The sequence below is a fragment of the Lytechinus pictus genome, chromosome 18, assembly GCF_037042905.1.
Source record: "Lytechinus pictus isolate F3 Inbred chromosome 18, Lp3.0, whole genome shotgun sequence".
Lineage (NCBI taxonomy): Eukaryota > Metazoa > Echinodermata > Echinoidea > Temnopleuroida > Toxopneustidae > Lytechinus > Lytechinus pictus.
In genome coordinates this window covers 10,533,352-10,558,351 of record NC_087262.1, presented here as the reverse complement: position 1 = coordinate 10,558,351, position 25,000 = coordinate 10,533,352, and the positions used below count along the sequence as shown (strand labels likewise).

Genomic DNA, 25,000 nt, shown 5'->3' with positions numbered 1-25,000 from the left:
GATCATAACTTTAATTCGTGACTTAATTCTTGTTTCATTCTTCTAAAAGGCTAGCCTGTTTAGGTTTTAATATGAAATTGGAACTTTGTTATTCAATATTTGACCTGGATTAATTTTCACTGGCTATCTCAATGAATTTTTGAAATTCATTGGAAAAATAAGAATTTTTTTTTCAATCATCGATTTCAAGTTATCGGTTAAAAATAAGTATGGTACGCCATTCATGAAATAATATTTCATCCCTTTCTTGCACTCCATACTCATAGTGTTTTTATGAAAATGGCATTTCTTGCGCGAACAGCTTTACGGACAATTAGTCCAAAAATATTGCCAAAATTCTGTCATCCATCTATTCCATCGGCGTTATCATGTGGCAGGAAATCATCAAGTGTCGTCAGCACCTTTTTCGAGATCGACGATGTCTTGTCAGGCCTCACGGATGAAGAAATACAGGTCGGTTGATGTTGGCTGTTGATTGGACTCTGGACTGGAGTCGGGGAAATCGGAAAAGGGGGTGTGTCGGCCGTCGGTGGTGGAAAGTCGGCCAGAGTTTCGGCGAACTCAGACGGTCGTTAGTGCTTGCCTTGAGGTTTTGATTTCTGCGGACTTCATGGCCTAGCTTAGTTATCGATGCGCTTAGATCTACTTGGTGATTTGGGCTTTCGCCATGTTTGCAGAACGTGTCCTGGGGTGGTATTCTGAGATCCATTTTATCTCAGATAAAATAAAATATTTTATCTCCGTTAAAATCAGTGAGATAAAATACCCTTAAAATCTCTCCGAATTGGTATTCTGAGAACAATTTTATCTTCATTTTATCTCTGTAAGACACACCTATTTTTTAATCAATATCCAATTAGAAATGCGCTTTTATAGCTCTCTCATATCACTCAACCAATGAAAATCCATTCCGCCAGGAGGTGTGGCAAAGGAGTGAGATTGCGTCAATCTATTGACTTCAAATACGCTTGCAATATACGCTTGCGCGTCTTTACAGAGATTTCTTTTTTTAAAAATGACAATACTCTCATCTTTTTTCGAAGTCTATATTTCCTCTTTTCAAGCATCATTTCAAAGACAATATTAGTCATGAAAAGTCTCATGAAATACTTCCAGATTGTACAGGAATAACGTTAAGGTATTATTCTCAATAAATATATAATTTTTCTTCATTTTCATGTCAACATTTGCATTTAATTCACCAAGAAATAATGATGAAATCAACGTCGCGGAGATAAAATAGCCCCTACCCTCTTTTAAGTTTATTTTATTTTTCTTCAAAGTAACATGAGCGCAAGCACATCATCCGCGTTGCAATGGCCAGATACGCGAAGGGTATGTCTACGCAGGCACTCCCCTGTTGCGTATTATCTGTAGATACGCAAGATAAAATTTCTACGCAAGATAAAATTTAAAATTTTATCTGAAAGTCATCTCAGAATACCAATTTCATTTTAAGAGATAAAATAAAATATTTTAAAGATAAAATGACCTCAGAATACCGCCCCTGCTTTATAGGTCTAACTTAAGTACTAATAGGCCTAATTTAGTAATTATGATCAAAATCACATAATATAATATAGCCTAGCCCATGGGTGCGGCGCGCGGGCAGAAATGGAAAATTACTAAATTAGAATTTAGATTGGTTGCAGATCATGCAGATGCGAGATAGACTGTTGACAATGGAATGCTGTTTTGGCTGTAACCCAGGGAGCCCAGGGCCGGCAGGGGCTTACCGTGTATTTGACCATACTCACGGGACTAGCGTGATTTATGGTCTAAATATTTCTCCAAATGAATTGTGAAAATAGAAATTATGCACTTACCACGATTATATGGATGAAGGTCTAACGAGTGGCAGTTTCCTGACATCTGGGCACAGACTGGAATCTCAAAAAACGAAAAGTTCTCTCCTTCTACCCCCGTCTCGATCGGCCATTTTTGTTATGAATCGTAACAAAATGGCCGATCGAGACTGGGATAGAAGGAGAGAACTTTTCGTTTTTTTCAGGTTCCAGTTTGTGCCCAGATGTCAGGGGCCGATTGCACGAAAGGGTCTTTCCAAGGACCGTCTTTCGTGTCGCCCATCTTTTATCAGTAGAGGCGCCGGTCAGAAAATTGGGATCGTCCCAGAATACAGGGACTGTCTCAGTTTATAAGGATTTCTTCACACTAGAAATCTAGGAAAGTTCATTCACCTGTCAAGTGCCGACACCAATCAAGTGTGCTAGTCAATGTAAACATATCAGGTTTCATAAAAAGATTATTGGAAGACGGTAAGTCATGAAAAATAGACGGCGAACTGGGGGGAATTGAGGTCACTGAATCTATTTTTAGCACTCTCAATTTCCGTAATTGCTGTCTTTGTCCCGTAGGGAGAAGTGAAAAAAAAACGTCCCCATAAACAAGGACAGTCTCAATTTATCAAGACATGATTTGTCTTGGTTTATGAGGATATCCTTGTTTTCTGGGACAATCCCAGTTTTTGGACCAGCGCCTCTACTGTTTATGATGCGCTATAAGCGGGGTGTTTCTGAAATTTATGATAAACAAATAAAATTTGTAAGCTTGCTTTTAAATCAAATTTTATACAATTTCATGAGATATCACATCATTTTATAAACAAATATTTTGTTTATTTTAACGGACAAATAAAATATATTTGCAGATAATTTATTTGAAATGCGTTTCACATGGCGTATCATAAAAGATGGGCGACACGAAAGACGGTCCTTGGAAAGACCATTTCGTGCAATCGGGCCCAGGAAACTGCCACTCGTTAGACCTTCATCCATATAATCGTGGTAAGTGCATAATTTCTATTTTCACAATTCATTTGGAGAAATATTTAGACCATAAATCACGCTAGTCCCGTGAGTATGGTCAAATACACGGTTAGCCCCTGGGCTCCCTGGGTTATTTTGGCTGTTGCCTGATGGGTTTTGTTCTTTCTGAAGAGTGTAGACTATTCCTGTAAATCGAGTCTTTGTTCTTGAAGTTTTTCCTGAGTTCAGTCCCACAAAGCTAATTGAATTAGACTTTTATTTGACAAGTTGAAAGTTAAATTAAATGGTTGTGTGCTATAATTTTATTTCAATTCTTATTTAAGCCAAGTTAGATCTAGATCTACATGAATTGGGGATTCAAGGGCCATGGGTTAGTAACTTAGAAAATTATGTGAGAAGGAAGAAAAACAAGAGAATAAGTAGGCCTACATGTAGATCTACAAAAGAATAGCAAGTAAAAAGAATTAGAAGAAAGAAAAGAAAAGAAAAGATATAATGGGGAAAAGAAGGCAAAGAGAATAAAGGTAATGACTCATTAAATGAGTAGTGCAAAAAGAAGTTTGTCTCCAAAGTGATAATTTTCATGACACATCTCTTTCTCCAATCCTCATTTCATATATCTCATGTTAAATACATGCAGGTGTGTGGAGAATGCATGTAGTAATAGTATACAGGTACCAGTACTATCAAATGACAGCCAACGCTTATGCTGCGTAGGATTGGAAGTTTTAGAACAGTAGGCCTAATAATTTCCCTGTGGAAACCAGTACTATTAGTACGGTAATACTTGATCAACTACAATCACTTTTCATCATTTTTCTTTCTTTTCTTTTGTCAGTTGAGAGAGACAGTGTTCAAGTTTGCCAAGGAACATGTCTACCCCATTGCTGCTGAGGTGGATAAGACCGATACATTTGTTGGAATGAGGGTGAGTAGTTTTTTTGTTAAATGCCCCAAGTTCATGATCTTAGTGGACATTAAAATATAATTCAAAGTAAGTGTGAGGATGATTTATGACTTGTGACTTTTTATTGTGCCAGACCATGTTATCAATAATTTTCATTCCCTTCAGCTAAAGTCAGAGTCCAATCTTATTATGATTTTTATTGTTTACAAGCATTTGAATGCAAAGATTGTAGGTTTGTTGTTTTGTGAAGATTTTGTAGATCCATGGATAGTTCATATTCCCATGATGTTAAAACAGAAAACAGGCTCATTTCTCATTGAGCACAAGAAAGGTCACCATTGCACATAATGTCTATGAAGGGGGGAGGGGGAGGCATGTCTGCACACCTAAGTAACTATTTAAGTTTAACGTGAATTTCTTTTTATTTCACTAAAATTTTCAGTTGATTATGTTCCCTACATCCTTATGAGTAAGTGTGCCAAAAATCTTGTAATTTTAAAGAAACGTATGATTTTCTTGGAAAAAAATCAGCCAGTCATTTTCAGATTGAACACGCGATTCGGGGATTTTGATGACAAACGCTGCATTTTGAGGCTGTCACATGAAATGACCAAGTTTCATTATTTTGCCACCATTTTTATAGTTGTTTTTTTAATGAATATCTTTCTATTATATGTGTAAAGTTTGTGGTCGTTGCTTATCTTTTCATACTAGGGGTAGTAGGGGACCTTACCATACATTTTTAACATCTTCATTAAATGGCCCCTGGCAGGGAATAAATAGTTTAAAAACTTATCCATTTCAGATTGAAATTCTATTCTATGAGATTTGATTGGTCTACAACTTCTAACAAAGGCTACTATATATATATTTATATATATATATATATATGTATTGACTGTATTTTGACTTTATTTTCATGTATGATATGATGATTTTTGTTGTTCTTTATGTTTTCATCAGGTCATTCATGAAAAACAGTTTTATGTTGATCTTTCGTACCTTAATAAATATGTTCTAATAAATAAATAAATCTCAGTCAGGGCATTAATAAGTCATATCCATTAATTGATATGAATTGTTTTCATTTGAATGCTGAAAACGTTTCTTATGATTGTATATTACTTGACAATAGGGATTATTTTTATTTTTATTCATTGATTGAAGATAAATACAGGCCTTTTGTGAATTTTGTGAATTATATATATATAATTTAATAATAAAAAAAAATTAATATATATATTATTTATATATATATTAATATATAATAATATATATAGGCTATATATTATTGTATTTGTTTTTAAATCAGGATTTCTGGAAGAAGGCAGGAGAAATGGGTTTCCATGGAATTACCGCACCAGGTAAACAGAAAAAAAACAATGAAATGTGAGATGTGTTGCTTGTCATAGTTACTTGTACTTGTGACATAAAGATGTGTCTACCTTGTCAATGATAGGATTCATGTTCATTGCAGTCATTTTCCAAATCAACAAAATGTATGAAAGCACCTCTTTGTAAAAAAAACTGGCTATTTTATTTTGTGTTGTTTTTAATGATATAGTTGTAACATTCTAATGTACAGTCAAACTTAACTAATGACAAAATAATTATATGGAAATATTGGAGGGCTTCTTGTCAAACACAGTAATTTTCCAAAGCAACAGAATGTTTTTGTATGAAAGCTTTGTTTAAAAAAAATGTAAAAAATAAATTGACACCTATTGTATTTCTATTGTCTTTATAACTGTTATATTCCAATCCTACAGCCAAACATGCTTTGTCAACCAAAATTTGATTTTACTTGAATGGATATACTGTACAATTATGTCTGATTGAAACTACTGAATGTACATGTATTAAAGTAACCTGTCCATTAAGAGCCATCTTTGGCCCGTATTCTGAATTCTGGTTTAACCTAGACCACGGTCTATTTAAACTCTGTGCTAACATTATGGGAAGCCAAATATGTCAAAATTTTGTTTGCATTTGTATGTTTCTTTTCATAATTTAATAGTGAAGACATCTATCCCATTTAACCTTCCCGTACAATTAAGAATGATTTGAGACTCAAATTAGCTGATACATTTAACCTCTGTTGTTACAGATTTATGTCACAATTGGCTATCCATAGTTGAACCACAACTATAGACCAGGGCCCCGTCTTACAAAGAGTTACGATTGATCCGATCAATCGCGACTATGGACGGCCAGCAACATCAACATCTATTATGCATGTTTGTTCAAAATATTTTCTAGCTATGATGTATATTCATGCATTCATTGTTTTCTTGAAAATTCACTGCGCTTCTCTTTGCATACAAAGGACATTGTGCAAATTTTTTGTAGAAAAAATTGTCACACTGATGGATTTCCATAGAGTTACGATTGATCGGATCAATCGCAACTCTTTGTAAGACGGGGCCCTGAGTTTAAACTAAGCCCCACTTCAGAATACTGGCCTTTGTCTCTCATTTGGATACAAGTTTCATTGTAATAGTTCTGTATATAAAAGCAGAATATTATTCATTATTATTTGGTAAATTATTAATTTCATGTTCTTTCCTGCAGTCGAGTACGGTGGATTAGGGGGCTCCTACATGGACCAGGTCCTGATCTTGGAGGAGATAGCGAGGGCGTCGGCTTCCATTTCTCTCTCCATGGGGGCGCACTCCAACTTATGCATTAATCAGATGGTACGCAACGCCAGCCCAGAGCAGAAAGAGAAATACTTACCTGGGGTGAGTTGAAGCCTGTCTTTAATTTTGTTAAATCCCCAAAAGTGAATGTTACTATTCAATTTTCATTACTAGTTTACAAAATGGAAGTGCCCCAGGAGAGTAGCAGTGTGAAGGATAAACTAAAAAATGTGCATTATTGGATAAATTTTATGTAACGTAATGTTCAATGATAATCGGGTATAGTTCCCATTCAGGGACCTGGGAAGCGGGGGTGCTGGGGGTTCTACGTGTATTATTTTCCATAGACAGCACCCCCACGAAATCAGGTTCCCCCTGTATTGTTTTTAAAATGTTATAATGTACATAATTATCACATCCGACAATCGCAAATCATTTACATAGTCTTTCACATATTCCAATAACATCCCTCCTATAACGCGACTCAATCAAGCTCCAGCGGCGCAGCACTCCGATACAGACGTGGTCGCGCGCAATACGTGATAACCATACACATGCACTCTTCGATAGCAGGGAGGGACATGGGGTGGTTGGACTTGAAACTTCCAGGTTTTATGTCGAATCAAGTGAGCGGGCGCCCGACCGCACGTGTATAACTTATAATTATAAGTCAGACAATAGAAATCAAATTTCACAGTCTTTTTCGCCCTGCCCCATGTCCCTACGGGCTGGGAAGCGGAGGTGCTGGGGGTAAAGCACCCCCAAAATTTGGGGGTGCTGCGTGTGTTATTTTCCATAGGCAGCGCACCTCCTGGAAATCTAGTGGTAGGTATGATAAATGACAGAATAATGTAATGAAAATGAACGACGTTTTGTAGACCCCCCCCCCCCCTTCAGAATTTTCCGACACATAACTTCGCGCTCGCATTATTGATTTTTATAATAAAAAAATGTATTTAGAATGCCCAGATACTAGGTCTAACTCTAAACACGCGCACGCATGTTTATTCAGATACGCAGCTTGATTTTTTTTGGGGGGGATACTCCGGGCTGAAAATATTTATATCAAATACATTTTATCAAAATAAATATATTTTATCAAAATCTGATAACGATTAGTTAAGTTATCTTATTCTAAAGTTTAGTAATATTTTATGAAAATGGTGATATGCATGTCGTCATGAATATTTAATAGGTGGGCTGATGCTGTCACATACTATCCTAGCTGTTCCTTTTGGAATCAAAATTGTTTCATTTTTTTCATACCAGAATGAATGATATGTCTCCCTTATAATGAAATAAGTTGCAACAAAGAATATCTAATGGACTAAATCAGTTGTCAATTCAACTGTTTTGGTTCTTGAAAAGAAAATTTTGAATAAACCTAATTTTATAAATTTTATAATAAAATACAAAAGAACAAGTGGGGAATAATGCTAATCTTTAAAATGCAATAACTGTGATATTCCTTGTCTGATTTTGATCAAATCTTTATTCTTATGTTCGTCTGAGTTTTCTTTATCTGTTCAAACCATTTTACATTCAGTTTGGTGTTTCAGATCAGAATATCAAAAATTTTCTGCACGCGCTTCGCGCTCACATGATTAATTTAAGAATATATCAAATTACCCATAATTTTCTTGATTTACAAAACATGAATAGAATGTCCCGTTTTCAGGTCTGAAATCTCAACTTTGTTTCTGCTCGCGCTTTGCGCTTGCATCAATTGTATAGTTATATACCTATCCTGTTCATGATTAGAAAAGTGCATAAGATGTCTCGTTTTTAGGTTTGAAATCTCATTTTTATTTCCGCTCGCGCTTCGCGCTCGCATCAATTGTATAGTTTTATACCTATCCTCATCATGATTAGAAAAGTACTTAGAATCTCTCGTTTTTTGGGTCTGAAATCTCAATTTTGTTTCCGCTCGCGCTTCGCGCTCGCATCAATTGTATATATACCTATCCTGTTCATAATTAAAAAACGTGCTTAGAATGTCCAGTATTTAGGTCGGAATGTCAAATTTTTCAGCTCGCGCTTGGCACTCACATTATTTGATTGTTGATATATGTATCGTCTTCATGGGTAACTGCAAGCAGTCCTTATAACACGTCCCTTTCGATCAGGCCAGAGCGTATATAAAAAATATCTGATCGCGCTCACAATTATTATTACATAAATTGTTACATACGCATCTTGGACCACAAACATTGCTCAAAACGTTCAATTTTCAGGACAAAATACATGAAATTTCTACAAAAAATAGCTCACGCTTCGTGCTCGAATTATCTAATTATATATCTATGTTCTTTTATAAGAAAGCTAAGAAGTGACTGTCATATATATGTATATATATATATATGTGTGTGTGTGTGTGTGTAATTATGGAAAACTCAATTGTGTCTGTCCCCCCGCCTCTGAGGAGAGATTTCAGCACCCCCACTGAAAAAATCGTTCCCAGGTCCCTGTTCCCATTACCGCCCCTTTACCAATTGCTGAAGACTGGCTTTAAAAAATAGTATCATATTTATCAATAATAATAATAATATGCATTATTACTATTTAGAAACAGTCTATTCCGAGGCACATTATTATTATCCCGGCTTTAGCTCGAGCTGCCGTTCAGCGCTCGTGCATTCAAGAAATTAATCCTGCCGGGTTTCCCATTCACCTCACCTGGGTAGAGTGCAGCACAGTGTGGATAAATTTCATGCTGACGGAAAACACGCCATGGCTAGGATTCGAACCCACGACCCTCTGTTTGAAAGGCGAGAGTCATAACCACGAGACCACGACGCACCCACACAATAGTGTGGGTAATGATATTTTTTCTGATGTATTAAACTCTGAGTCATTCACATCTGTTTGTTTATCATTTGTACTGTAGCTAATAAGAGGGGATCAGATTGGAGCACTGGCCATGAGTGAAGCTGGAAGTGGATCAGATGTTCTGTCGATGAAATTGAAAGCCGAGAAAAAAGGTACAAGACATCAATTGTTCTTCAACGTGTAGCAATCAAAAACAAATTGGTGAAAACTTATTGAATATGCTCTATAATCTTCCCTATCAGATCACAGTGAGCAAATTGCTGTTTGTAGCTGCTTTATAGCATGTGCATGTGTGTACGTGTAGTTCAGTTTTATTAGACGTGTATCAGTCAGATATTATTATTTACGTCTGGGACCGACCTTTAACGTCACCATCCGAAAGAAGTGATGAGGGCTTGAACCTCGAACCTCTGCATCAATTCATAAATACCCCCAATGTAGCTTGAATTACAGGCACACGCCACAATGCCCAGTTTATTTTGTTATACCTTTTTATAGCCGATTGCAGCCATTTTGAAAATCAGTTACACGGAGAATTTTGTCCTCATAGATTTCTCCATAGTACAAGAAACAGCCGCAAAGTGATTAATTTTTGTTAATTTTTCCGCAGCTTAGCTCATTGTGTATAACATCCACAAAGCAAATTTTTGTTCATGCTTGACTGAGCACAGACTTTTCTTTTGTCATATCCCTTTTTAATTGTCTATATGCTATTTCACAATTATAAATGAGCAAGTTTCATCTTCTTTCGGCACAAAGTCATTTTTATACCCGGCCAAAAATGATAAGTGTTAGGTCAAACATGAACCAAAATTATTGTTGACTTGTTACTGTACAGTGTAGTTATATCAGTGGTGGGGTATGGCAGTGGTAATGGTTATAATAATAAAGGAATAGTGAGAGAGCCGGTCATCACATTGTCTCTCACCAAACTAATCTTCCAGGTGATTACTATGTCCTCAATGGCAACAAGTTCTGGATCACAAATGGATGTGACGCAGATGTTCTTCTGGTTTACGCAAAGACTGATCTCGGTGCTGAACCAAAGAATGGGATTACAACGTTCATTATTGAGAGGGTAAGGAAGAGAGATCACAGTGATCAACTTAACATTTTGTAGCCCTTTTATCTCCCTTTTTATTGCCATTTTGAACCTGTTTTGAAAAAGAAAATAGTGATTTTTGTCCATTAAGCTTTCTCCATAGACTTTAGTTTATGAAAAGGCTATAAAAGTGAAGTTTGTCAATTTTTCATTGCTTTTTGTTTTAATACTGTGACTATATGAATACAAAACAGCTTCAATTTTTTTTGTAGGTGGAATGAAACCAAAAATATGAAAAATTGCAAGCTCCATATTAGTAGACTTGTTAACTGCAAAAAAAGGGGTGAACGCTGCATTTTTTAGTACAAATGTCCCACTTGGCACAAATGTTCCTTGAGTCAAAAGAAAAAGATTCATCCAAAGAGACACGCTGTATCTATGCAAATAAGCAAGTAATTTGCATAAATTTGCATATTAGGTCGATATAGTGAAAACAAGTATTTAAGAATATATATTTAACCAGAACTGCCCTAAAATTGGAAATAAAGACTTAGGGTAAGAAAGGGAAGAAAATTGACATAAAATGATTTGAATATCCTTGTTTATTATTACCTAATTTACATGAATTATGCAAATTATAATTTAAAACAGAGTATTTTTTTCATGAATCCTGAACTGTTTTTAAAAAACAGCAACTAATACACAATGTCAACATTCTACATGAAAGAGAATATATTAGCGAAAACATCGATATGCTTCATGACAGTATTAGTGTCTTAATTTGCTTAGAAAGAGAGCAAATATGTCAAAATGTATGACGTGATATTGCGCTAAAACGAGACCAAAACAACCTCTATGTCACAGTCACACTCACGAATCGGACAATAAAGCGATCAATGGTATGTCATTAGAGATAACACAATCTCAACACAATAGCTTCCATCGGCTTCTCGTATCGCTTTTGTTGGTGTGTCTGCCACACCGTAATCTATGGTATATACGGGCAAAATGCATTTCGGTATCGGTAAAACACTATTAATTTTGTTTTATTTGTTTCTCTTGGAAAATTTACAGGAGACATTGCTTTGCAGATTACTGCTTTAATGAAGCTCTGGCACATGAATCATGACGAATGTACCCCACCTCAATCCATATTTTAACTTTGTTAAAATATATATCTTTTGGAGACCCCGAAGTGGCGAAACTGCATTCCCCCGCGGCATTCCCGCTACTTTACTAAACCAGTTTGACTTGTATTATCGACTTGGAAAAGACATACCGTAAGTATGAGACATCAGTTAACATGTTTCCTGAAGATATATACTTATTTTTGTTTATTTAAGCCTATGTCCACGGGAGCCCTCCGAATTTACCCCATCTCCTCTCTGTATTTCGACACTAAATAAAAAAAAAATATCGTGTTTTAAAGCCACCGGCAAGGCAAATTGCGTTTTTGGTATAATAAAGCAACTTTTATATCTATATTTCATATTTATCTATATTAATATTATTATTATTATTATTGTTATTATTGTTCTGCAGTTTGTAATAATGCTCTGGCACAGTAAAGGCTATAACCCAACAGGAGCATGCCTAGGATACCCTTTCCCCTTTTGGTTTTATGTGTTCAAAAATAGTTAATTGTCTTTAGAACTCTTAAAAGATTACTTTTGTTTGTATTGATATCTTGGAAAAGATTGAGGAGAAAATACTCTACAATTGACATGCAGAAGAGCTGTGGTACATTGAAGAAAAGCCACACGTAAGCTCTAAAATACTCAAACCTCTTTATTGATTCCACGCTATGTTAAATTTAAATATTTTTAGAGCCCATTCGGAAGAAAGATACATTTCTACTACCCACAGTAAAGCCTCTTTACTTTCTCCTCTTGAAAAAAAAAACATAGAAGGCATTGTTTTATATCACATAAAATAAGTTCGTGTACATGACGGTGGCCTGTCGAAGTTGTCCAACCCTTTATTTTGTTTTGACAATATATATTTAGAATATCGTCTAAATGAAGCCCTCATCTGGAAAAGGGCACTTATTAAAGGCAACATCTACATTATATAGAGGAGGCCCTGGTACTTGGAAGCGGGGGCTGAAGCTTCTTAAATTTCTTGGGACCAAAATTTTACATTGAACCTGGGAGGGGGAGGGGGTGCTGCGTGTGTTATTCTCCATAGACAGCACCCCCGTCACGTAAACGAACTTATTTCATGATATATAAAACAATGCCTTCTATGTTTTTTTTTTCAAGAGGAGAACGCAAAGAGGCTTTACTGTGTGTAGTAGAAATGCATCTTTCTTCCGATTGGGCTCTAAAAATATTTAAATTTAACATAAGAGTGGAATCAATAAAGGGCTGTGTGGCTGTTCTTCAATGTACCACAGCTCCTCTACATGTCAGTTGTAGAGTATTTTCTCCTCAATCTATTCCAAGATATCAATACAAACAAAAGTAATATTTTAAGAGTTCTAAAGACAATAAACTATTTTTTAATACATAAAACCAAAAAGGGAAAGGGTATCCTAGGCATGCTCATGTTGTGTTATAGCCTTTACTGTGCTAGAGCACTATTACAAACGGCAGGACAATAATAATAATAATAGTATTAATAATAATAATAATATTAATAATAATTATAATAATATCAATAATGGTGAATATAAATATAAAAATATAGATATAAAAGTTGCTTTATTATACAAAAAAACGCAATTTGCCTTGCCGATGACTTTAAAACACGATATTTTTTTATTTAAAGTCGAAATACGGAGAGGGGATGGGGTAAATTCGGAGGGCTCCCGTGGACGTAGGCTTAAATAAACAAACAAACTTTCTTCAGGAAACATGTTGACTGATGTCTCATACATCTGTCTTTTCCAAGTCGATTATACAAGTCAAACTGGTTTTGTAAAGTGGCGGGAATGCCGGGGGATGCAGTTTTGCCACTTCGGGGTCTCCAAAAGATATCTATTTTAACAAAGTTAAAATATGGATTGAGGTAAAAAATACTCTGTTTTAAATTATAATTTGCATAATTTATGTAAATTAGGTAATAAAAAACAAGGATATCCCAATTATTTTATAACAATTTTCTTCCCTTTCTTACCCTAAGTCTTTATTTTCAATTTTAGGGCAGTTCTGGTTAAATATATATTCTGAAATACTTGATTTTACTATATCGACATAATATGCAAATTTATGCAAATTACTTGCTTATTTGCATAGATACAGCGTGTCTCTTTGGATGAATCTTTTTCTTTTGACTCAAGGAACATTTGTGCCAAGTGGGACATTTGTACTAAAAAATGCAGCGTTCAACCTCTTAACAAGTCTACTATATTGATAACAGATTGATACAGAAGTAGACGATTTGATGAATAGATAATTTAATAAATGAATATATTGATCTGTTTATATCGAGATTTCCAATTTATAAATGTCACTTTATTGTTCTACCTATTGATTTGTGTTTCTCTATTTCTTTTTTTCTAATTGGTTTGTGAAAAATTGAAAGAAAACAAAATGAACCAGTAAAACAAATTAATGAATTACTAAAGAGAAGTACATCTAGATGAATAAATTGAATTGTTTTTTTATTTATTATTGAAAAAATAGGAGTAACAAAATAGGAACAAGAAACCAAGAAAGTGAAAGAAAATGAAATATCAGACAAAGGTCTATCTGTGTCATTTTGTGTGATCCTGAAAATAAAACCGGCCCTTCTCTCGTTCTACATTGAACTTGTGTTTTCAGGATATGGAGGGGTTCCATTCAGCTCAGAAAGTAGATAAGCTCGGGATGAGAGGATCCAGCACGTGTGAACTGGTCTTTGAAGATTGCAAAGTGCCAGGTAGGAGGATACTTTCCAACGAGATATGTTTAGAGCTATTTAAATGATACTAAATAGGTTCATTATTGCGGAATGAAATAATCGCTAGAGGGTATTCATTTGTCTCGCAATCTACTATGGTCAACAAGGAATTTCGTGATCACTCTCGCAAAAAGTGTTCACTAGCTTACAAGTTCACGAGCTTTCGAGTGCCGCTGCAACTCTTTATCAAGTGACAAAAATTATCTGATAACGTAGTCTATTTGTACCAATCCCCAGGACCGTACGCACGAACGTGGGAACAATAGGTGGGCACTGATCCGTTATGTGATTGGTCGGGCGTATATGCAAATACGCCGCGAGACGGCAATATGCAAATAAGACAAAAAAATTCACTAATTTCCTTATTGACCATAGTAGATTGCGAGACAAATTAATACCCTCTAGCGATTATTTAAATGATGTTCAAGAGGGCTTTGAAAGCACGATGGAAGTATACACAAAGAGTTTGAGTCAAAGAATGTCTCGGAAGAGGTTAACAAGTCAAAATCCAAGGGAAAATGTGGACCTATTCAGATTTGTTATTAGCTGGCTCTACCTTGGCTTCTAAGCTGACACCCTTTGAGTTTTCTTTCCATGCCTGTCTTGCCTGACATAGAATTACCAAAGGACAGATGTGTTTTGGAAAACGTTGAAAGAAAATTTAAGATTGAGCACTCAGAGACAAATCTTTATCTGACAATTTTATGTTCTTTGTCTCCTGCTTGTATTTGAATGGCTGCCTATTATTCAAGGCCTTGGGGGAACAGTAACTTTTTTTCTGCTGCATTGTGAGAAACTGATTTTAATATCTAAAGGAGATGTTTATGTGGTTTAAACTTGTTGATGTACTAATTATGAAGATGCTGATAGTAGTAGTAATAGTAGTGGTGGTCAGTTCGTATAAAGCGCATATATCATGTTACCATTGTATGCCTCTATGTGCTTTCAATCAGACTTTGGATATTGTGACCCTGGCTTACCCCCCCCCCCACCCTGATATGCTAATGATGATGATTAATTCCTTGAATGCATGAGCACTGAAAGGCAGCTCGAGCTAAAGCCAGGGTTATAATAATAATTACAACAATGCTCCTCGGAATAGTTTGTTTCTAGATAGATGGCGCTACAGAAATGCCTATTATCATAAAAACCGTAGAGGTAATGATATTCAGTTCCTGTATAGCGCATATCACATTACCGTCTTACATCTCTATGCGCTTCGGATCAGACTTTGGATTATATAACCCTGACATTATCCCAACCAGCCATTTAAAGCGCACAAGAATTTCAAGGAATTTATGCCTGCCATCACTTCATCTCTTTGTGTTTATCTTGTTTCAGTTGAAAATGCTTTAGGCGGAGTGAACAGCGGAGCATTTGTTCTCATGAGTGGACTCAACATAGAGAGGCTAATCATTGCAGCAGGTCCGATTGGGTGAGTTACCTGTGCGTTTACGATCTCTTTCACATTACCGCTCACCTTCCCTTAACAGGTATATGTGACCCAGCACTACAAAACCCCTCAAAAGGTTGCACTTTTTAAATCTTCAATTGGAGCCAATTAAGAGTATTTTGGTCAGAATGTTCAAATTTCAGATTATAGTCTTTTCTGAAAGAGTATACTCCACCTATTTACTGTAAAAATTTTAATGTACCATTGTTTTGTTTCTCCTACTCCAAGAGGCATCAATAGAAAAATAAATAAACTTTAACTTAAGCAAAAGTGGTCTAATGATTATCTCCCAAGAAAATCATTTTTAGACCATACTGTATGGGAGCTTAGTAGAAAAGTGGACTAATAATTATTTCCTACATTTTTTAAACTCTAGATAGTGCAAACGATTTTTGTCTATTTTGTGCAAAAGATTTTTGTCTAATATAGTGCAAAAGATTTTTGACTAATGTAGTGCAAAAGATTTTTGTCTGATATAGTGAATAATTCATTCACACTTTTTTTATAATTCATAGTAAAATGTTGATTAATCATGTGATTAACTTTTAACCATTTGTAAAACAAGGTTCTTATGATGTATTTTATGTTTGTTTTTTTGTCTTCAATTCCCCAGCATAATGCAGGCATGTATGGATGTTGCCGTCCCATATGTTCACCAAAGGAAACAGTTTGGAAGACCTATCGGCGAATTTCAGGTAATTTTTGGTTGTTCTGGTTTAATATATTTTTTTCAATTTCAGCATTGATTTTATAAAATTAATTTTTTAACAATATGTAGTGCTTAAAACATATTATTACCCCTATATTGAAGTTCTAAAGAAATGTATATATATCTTTTATTGTTTACTTTCTAATCAACATTAAACTATGATTGAAATGTGAAATCATTTTGGTGGTTAACAAAAAGGATTTGCTTCAAGCTGAATCTCTGACACTTTCTATCATGGGTACATTTTTCTTTTCTTTTTCCATAACAAAATGTAAATAAAAAATACATTTTCACTCAAAGGTAAGGTCTTGTTCTTGGGAGCAATAAATAAAGATTAACCTCATTTTATCTCAAGGGTGATTAAGCTCCTTTTGTGATATCCTTAGGTCTCTTTGTGCTGCTAGGTCCTGGTACCACCAAGTTTGCGATTGATCACAAAATGGCATTGACCAAAAATGATGATCCACAGCATTTATATTGCGCCATATTTCTGTTCAAGAACATTCATAGGCGCAGGCTCATCCAATTAAGCTAATTACGACACATCTGCTGAAATGAAATAAGTTAGTTTTGAGAGACGATTTGAAGAATTCAATGTTGTCAATTTCATGGAGTGAAGAAGGGAGGGAGTCCCAGAGACGTGGAGCAAAAGATGAAAAGGCACGGTCTCCCTATCCCTTTAGGTGTGTGATCATGTTTATATCGTTCAGTAAACCCATTATCAACCGATTTGAATCGTCATTTGAAATTAAAATTGATCAAAGATGTTTGTGTGAATGGGTCTAGATTTAACTGTGTATCACCTTTGATAGGTTTACAGTGCATTCACACTGGTTCACCTTTTCTGTGTTTTTTTCTCTATAGTTAATGCAGGGCAAGTTAGCAGATATGTACACCCGTCTGAACGCATGTAGAACTTACGCCTACAGTGTGGCCCGAGCAATGGACAGGGGTCATGTGACGAATAAGGACTGTGCGGCCGTTGCCCTCTTCACTGCGGAGAATTCAGTTCAAGTCACCTTAGATGCCATTCAATGTCTTGGTAAGTAAAGAAGGCAGTAGTTTTAGTTATGTCTGTCTTCTAACCATGGGTGGGTCCAGGAATCATTAGAGGGGGGGGGGCACTTTTATTGATTTATTTTAAATTGTTTTTTATCCTTACAATGGCAAGTAAAAAATAAGAAATATAAAAGGAAAAAAAAGGGTTAGTATGACTCATGGGGGCAAATCAGTAGGAAAAAAATGAAATTAGAATTGGTCTAGGGGCCCCTGTGCCCCCCCCCCCACCACATAATGTGCTTGCACCCCACTGAAGACCTCTTACTTTGTTTACCTATTCTTGAAAGTGTCTGTTTTCGAGATCCGCACTGCAGACCTCGATCCGGTCCTGCAGACCTCGGTGCGGTATATCCATTGACTCTTCCCACACATCATTCATTATTTGACCCGCATGCACACGCTTACATGTACGTGCATTATTTGTATGCTGGTATATGGGAGACACGGCTCGACTGGATACGCTGTTTACTCGGGTCCATGAGGTGGGAGAGAAATTTGCCCGCATATTTCTGTGCAAAATTTTGACTGTTTTTGGTGAATTCTTGCGATATGGTTTTCATTTTTTAAGCATCACAGTCACATTACAGGACACCAGCACTTTGCGCTGCCTGCGCCTGTGCGCGATGTTGACTGCAAAGTTAGACAATTGGCCTGTTTGCTAGCAACCTATAGCTGGCGCAACATATTGCGAATCCACCAATTGATAGCATGTTTCTTGCAACGCTCCATTAGCCACCAGTAAAATTATCACCTTTCAAATATTCACATTATTAACAATCTTGTTTGTCATCTTATAGGGGGAAATGGCTACATCAATGACTATCCCGTTGGTCGTTTCTTGCGTGATGCCAAACTGAACGAGATCGGTGGTGGCACCTGTGAGATCAGAAGATCAATCATCGGACGAGCCTTGAACGAAGAATATCGGGCGTAGGTCACTGATTCTGAAACTGAATGATATCGATTTTAGCAGCAGTCGGATCAAACAATTAATCATTGGATGCACATTGAACGGAGACTATCGGGCCTAGATTGCTGATTTGGAACTGAACAAGATTGGTGCTGCATGGTACCTGTGAGATCAGGTTAATCACTGGATGAGCCTTGAATGAAGAATATCAAGCTTAGATCGCTGATTCCGAACTGAATGATATCAAAGGTAGCACCAGTGAGATCAGATTATTATAAATTGGGCAAGCCTTGAATGAAGAATATCAAGCTTAGATCACCGATTCCGAACTGAATGATATCAATGGTAGCACCAGTGAGATCAGATGGTTTATGACGATTGTCTGTGTTTGCGGAGCGGGGGTGGAGCGGGGATGGCCCCACCCTTTTGTGAAGACTGGGGGGGGGGGCTTTTCTTGAAAAAGTGGGTTGAGGGAGAGGAGTCAAATTAACACACCCTTTCAGGAAAACCGGGGTGGGGGGGGGGGGCTTTTCTCGAAAGGCTGTATTAAGTAGTTTTCTGAACCAGTCGTTTGTATGAAAAATTATTCATCAAATGATTATGATATTGGTAGATTATGATAAGAGAAAAAGAGGAGAGCATTTATTGTTGATTTTAAATTTCATAATTCTAGACCCCCCCCCCCCATCATAGAACAATTGAATTAAGAGAAATAGAATGTTTTCTATTCTGAATAAATTTGCATTTGCATAGAAGTTTAGAAGCTCCATCCAACAATATCAGAAAAGAACAGAATTAAACCAGCCTTAAATATAAAAGTAGCATTTTTGTTGATTTGGGGGCCGTAACGCACATAGGCCTTCTTCAGCCCTTGCTTGTAATATTTACGAATAAGACAAACGGTGTAGAGCTTCTTCGCTTCGTAGTTCATAAATAGTTCTCTGAAAGTTTGGAGCACCTCTGTGCTTGTAATATTTGTGAATAAGACAAACAGGGTGTAGCTTCTTCGCTTCGTAGTTCATGAATAGTTCTCTGAAAGTTTAGAGTACCTCTGTGCTTGTAATATTTACGAATAAGACAGACAGGGTGTAGCTTGTTCGCTTCGTAGTTCATGAATAGTTCTCTGAAAGTTTGGAGTACCTCTGTGCTTGTAATATTTACGAATAAGACAAACCGGGTGTAGAGCTTCTTCGCTTCGTAGTTCATGAATAGTTCTCTGAAAGTTTGGAGTACCTCTCTGCTTGTAATATTAACGAATAAGACAAACAGGGTGTAGAGCTTCTTTGCTTCGTAGTTCATGAATAGTTCTCTGAAAGTTTGGAGTACCTCTCTGCTTGTAATATTTATGATTACAAGTGTACGACTTGCCCTTTGCACGTTTTCCCTCAGCTGAAATATTGTTGTAGTGATCCAAAGTGACTCCGCATTTTGATCTACTGCGTTTAGCATATTTTCCATTTTCTTCAGAAATGACATCTTCAGCAAAACGCATCTTAGAGGTATCCACCATATACCGGGCCCCTCGCGTGCACCACCTAGACTATCGGAAATAAATAAATAGGCCTAGGCCCAAGTTTTTAAAGATAAAATTGCACAAAAAATGTGGGGTGTTTTCCCTTGTTTCCTTCCTCAATTACACACATAAACACATGCCATCACACACTGAGACATACACACCCACACACACACACCCTCACCCCATTTTGGCCTACATACATACCCTCACAAACTTACACAGACATACAAATCCGCTACATTTTATTTTCATTTTCTTTTATATTTTGACAATTTTTTATCGCTTATACTGTGATTTAAATTATTGTACTCCTTTGTTGTTGTATACTTGTACATATGTTTTTAAAGGATGTCAAATAAATGAATTGAATTGAATTGAATTGAATAAACAACTGGTACAGGAGACTACTCAGCACAGCTTTTTTGTGAAAAGCCCCCCCCCCCCCCCCCCCCCCCGGTTTTCCCGAAAGGGTTCGTTAATTTATTCTACTCCCCTCCCTCAACCCACACTTTCGAGAAAAGCCCCCCCCCCCCAGTTTTCCTGAAAGGGTGGGGCCATCCCCGCTCCACGAACGCAGACGATCGTCATAAGCCAGATCAGATTGGGCAAGCCTTGAATGAAGAATATTAATTGGGCTTCGATTGCTGATTTGAAACTTGGTGCTGCTACCAGCTAAATCAGATGACTAATCATTCAACGAGCCTAGAAGAAAGGATATTTGGCCTACATGGATTGCATCAGCATACGATAAGCACCTTTGGCACCAACTTGAGGAGGCCTTCGCCCTGCCATGGGCTGATCATGGCTGATATGATGATGATGATGACACATGTATGTGTATGTGGTACTTAATTATACCAGTAATTTCTCCAATAGTTTTACGATTATGTATATCTTTGAAATGTTTCCTGAAGCAAATAGTGATTTTTAATGACTAGTTTGTTCTGAGCCAAGCAGATGCAAATATTTTAGCATTATAATTATTGTAATTTAAAGGTAAAAGAAAGTAGTTGCAGCAAACAATTGTTTCGTCAGAAAGTCATTAAAATCAAGGTCATTTGTTGCAATATTATCATAGATATAGATCTGGTACATTGAAGTAAACAGATCTTTGTGAAATCATGAAATCTTAGCTCAAAACCGATAATTGTGATGATCACTAACGCAAAAATGCATATGTAGGACAGTGTATTGATATTGCTTGGAAAAATACCCAACATTTGATGGAATTCTGTGCTTATTTCTCAGCAATTTCACATTTTCTTCCAGAGTCATCTGGCACATTTTTTTATTTTTACGTGCAAACACTTTGGCGGTCATTTGATTCCATTTAAACTCATTTTGAGATCACTACCTCAACTATCTTTAATATTTATTTCAGGAAATTCTCCCCAGTACCCTAGTCATGTGAATGGCTGGCACAAAAAAATGTGCACATTTTCCACTTACTGGGGAGTATTACAGCAGTCTACATGGACATTAAATTATGTATCCTACTGGGTGCCCGTTTAACACCCGTGTGGAGAGTAGCAAATTTAGACAAATGCCTTTATATGTGTACAAGTGAAATGTTTGTATCTCATATACTGTATCAGACTGAAATAATTTTATTTTCCAATGTTTTCAGGTGAAATTATTAAATGATTTATATTTTCTTATCAAAATCAAATAATATCTAGTGTATGTATTTCATAATTTGTTGTTTTCTGATTAATGTGACCAGGACCCAATCAAGAGTTACGATTGATCCAATCAATCACAATTATGGACGGCCAACAATGTCAACATCTATTATTCATCTTTGTTCAAAATGTTTTTCAACTATGATGTATATTCATGCATTCATTGTTTTCTTGAAATTTCACTGTGCTTCTCTTTGTTTACAAAGAACATTGTGCAGATTTCCTGTAGAAAAAAAATTAAGACACTGATGGATTTCCATATTGAGTTATGATTGATTGAATCAATTGTAACTCTTTGTAAGACAGGGCCCAAGGATACCTTGCAATTATTGCAATCAAATACAACCCAAAATATCAAGCATAACTCAATTTTGAACCAGTATCAGAAGCAATATTTTTTTTTTACTTATGTTGTATTTAATTGTATTTTTGCGGCAACAGGCCCCAGACGGGTGTTTCAAAGGGGGTCAGAGGCTGTTGTACCAGGAAGGGGGGGGGGGGACAGGTGTTGACCTTTTCCCTATTGCAAAGGGTTTTAGTATGACTTAAAAAGCTAATGAAGTCATTGCACTTTGTGTAGTATAGAATGCACCACGTTGAACGCGTCATTGGTCAAAAAGTAATGCATGCAGTGTACCTCAAAAAAAATGTTTTGAAGAAACATGCATTTTAGATGTTGATGTTGCTGCTATGGCTTTCCATAGTTGTGATCGATCGGATCAACCTTAACTCTTTGTAAGACAAGCCCCAGAATTACAGGATTTGTCTAACGATTTTGAAAGTGAGGGTGGGGGCTGACCATGCGAAAAAAATCAGATGGTCATTTATTAAGGTTTTTGTGCAAGATTATATAAAAAAAGTGAGGGGCTGAAGCACCCTAGCTTTTCCACTCGTTTCGATGCCCCTATAAATAATAGCCACAGAGTAGAGATATCTATTAAACAATGCAAACTATAATATACCTCTGATTATACCAATTCAATCAATTCAATTAATTTATTTAACCATCAAAAGTATAAACAGAACAAAATAAATTATTAACAAAGTAACAGAAAAACAAGATGGCTTGGATACCCCGGAGAAATTAATGCTTATGGAAAGGGGTCACCACGATACATCAATACATTACAAATAACAAGTGCGAAGATAATAGAAATTACAATATTTATAATGACAAATTAAAAATAACAATATAATGTGGTTTGATCAAATAATTATGAAATTAAAAAAGAATGAATATCTTAAATGAAATGAAATCTGTCTAAATTCATAGACAACCTCTTAGTGCGTGTGACTCTAATCAAATGTCAGGTCCACCCATAAAAATGTTGAATGAAATCAGTCAAGAAAAAATCAAACAAGCATAACGCTGAATGTTTCATTAAATTCAAAATGTAAAATAAGAAAGTTATGACATTTTAAAGTTTCGCCTATTTATTTCATTTTTCATAATACGTTATATTATGATACAATACAAAAGAAAAGGAGAGTTATCAGCCCCCTCTTTGCATACCTACCAAGATATGAATATAACTGTTTTGCGAAATTAAGTGAAACTGTGGAATGTCATTAGCCTACTTTCTGAATTATTTTTTATCCGATTTTGATGAAATTTTCAGTTTTATATGCTTGTTTTATTTTATATATTTTTTTCTTTTTATTAGATAAACGTTTTTGTTGAGGTGGACTTTCCTTTAATAAGTCATTTGTGTATATTAAGGTATATTGATGTATGCTGGATCTCTATAGGTTTGACCGTGATACTCCCCTGTACTTTTTCTTCCCGTTATTGCTACGTCGTTTGCAAAATAATTGCTCGTAGAATGATTATCTGCTCTTCCCACGAATGGGTCAGTGAATACTAGACAGACCATGTAGTAAATGACAGTAATGGTATACTTCTCTTAGATGGTCTGTCAAATATGGTGATCCGCGGGGCCGAATCCAGGGCTTCAATTTTAAGGGGCATTAAGACCTCCTTAATTGGGACACACACTATGTGCCATGTCATGAACAATGATAGGTGCCCTAGCCTCCCCGCCCCCCATCCCGAAGTGACGAAGAAATTGTTAAAATTCTATTTTAAAGTTTATTGGTATGAATTAACCCTGGCATTCAAGGATTGCCATCAAAACAAAACAATAATTTAACATAAAGATGCATGATTGGGGAGGGGGTGCAAGCTTAATATGTTACAGACTCATTTTTAAGAGGAGTTTTAAATGTAACTTATTTGGTGTTGTTTTTATCATCCATCATTTTTATTACCACGCACTTTCCGAACTTTTTACACTTTCATGGTTGAGCGAGCACACTCGAAAACTTAGGAATTAGTACTCTTTTAACTGCATAAAACTGTATTCTTTTCCTTACAATTTCTCAGGATCAGTTGAATTTATGGACAAATCAGTGGTGGATCCAGCATTTGAAAGTGGGGAGGTGCCGAAAAATTGGGGGAGGGGAGCCACTAACATTTTCAAATTTTAACATGTTTTAACAAGTTAGAGGGGATACTACCATAAATCCCTATGATGATACGTCACCAAAAAAAATGTGCTCACTCAACCATGAACATACGTTATCAAAATTTCGTGTGGAGTGTCTAAATGCTGGATAATAAAACAGCGCTATGACCATAAAATTCACCAAAAAACAACCTTTGCCCAACTTTGTCATGTTTGTATTTACAAAATCTGAAAAAAGGACTCCTGTGACTTTCAAAAATTGTCATTTTTAATTCAATCTTTGATTACTCATGCATGACCTAACCGATCAATCTCATTTTCGCCCAGGAGTTGCTTCACGAGTGTAAAAAACCACCTACGAAATATTATATTTCAAAATTATTCCGTTCAAAAGTTACAGCATTTTGATTTAGGGGGGACTTACTTTGTTTGTTGTGTATATAATTTAGGCGGAGTCTGCAATGCAGCTTTTGTTTTTATTCTTTACGAGTCTGATCCTGTCAAAATTCAGCACTACGTCTGATACTGAAGACTACAATCACTGTGGGTTCATGCGTTTCTCTTTCCCTCTCTCCCGTCTCTTTTCAGGACTATTTTCCCCTCCCATTTTCCCTATCCTCCTTTCTCCTTCTCCGCCCCTTTTTTATACCTCCTTTTTTCTGTTTCTTCAATCACTTCATACCTCTCTCGCTGTCTCTCTCTTCTCTTCATGGCCTCTCCCCTCTCTTTCCTTTATCTCTTTCCTCCCGCTCCCATATCCCTCTCTATTATCTCTCGTTCTCACTCAGTTCGGATAGGCTCCGGGACGCTAAATTGCTTTCCTACATTTTCTTCCCAGCGTAAGAAAATGGTTTATACATGGGCAATTCCATAAAATATGTACGTCCGACCCCCTATATGTGGAACCATCATGAAATTTTCCGTCTCAGATTTCTTGTTCTTTTGACAGCATGTAATGTTCTGAAAGGACCATGACATGGTTAGTTTATCAAGTGAAGCAAGACTTGAAAAAAGTGGGGGTCGGACGAACAAAAAAATTGATCATTGAATTGCCCACATGTATATGGGGCCCATGTGGTATTGGACTATTTGAGTAGACCAACTGCTTATCCATCGAATGA

The 25,000-nt window shown here is 36.2% G+C and overlaps 1 protein-coding gene across 1 annotated transcript; it reads left to right on the top strand.

Moving 5' to 3' along the window:
- The first annotated feature begins 264 nt into the window (after positions 1–264).
- LOC129281313 (isovaleryl-CoA dehydrogenase, mitochondrial-like) lies at positions 265–20,133 on the top strand. Its single transcript, XM_064113346.1, has 11 exons — positions 265–453; positions 3,625–3,714; positions 5,006–5,057; positions 6,265–6,434; positions 9,220–9,313; positions 10,106–10,239; positions 13,968–14,064; positions 15,427–15,520; positions 16,152–16,233; positions 17,112–17,289; positions 18,104–20,133. Exons 1-11 carry the CDS (start codon positions 274–276, stop codon positions 18,238–18,240), a joined length of 1,308 nt encoding a protein of 435 aa, XP_063969416.1. The 5' UTR covers positions 265–273; the 3' UTR covers positions 18,241–20,133.
- Positions 20,134–25,000: the final 4,867 nt, after the last annotated feature.

Bases quoted from the DNA above. Each gene is read 5' to 3' on its own strand.
- LOC129281313 (XM_064113346.1), top strand. From the start codon at position 274: ATGAAAATGGCATTTCTTGCGCGAACAGCTTTACGGACAATTAGTCCA. The intron at 9,314-10,105 runs GTACAAGACATC...CTAATCTTCCAG, and splicing joins ATTGAAAGCCGAGAAAAAAG to GTGATTACTATGTCCTCAAT. The intron at 15,521-16,151 runs GTGAGTTACCTG...TCAATTCCCCAG, and splicing joins ATTGCAGCAGGTCCGATTGG to CATAATGCAGGCATGTATGG.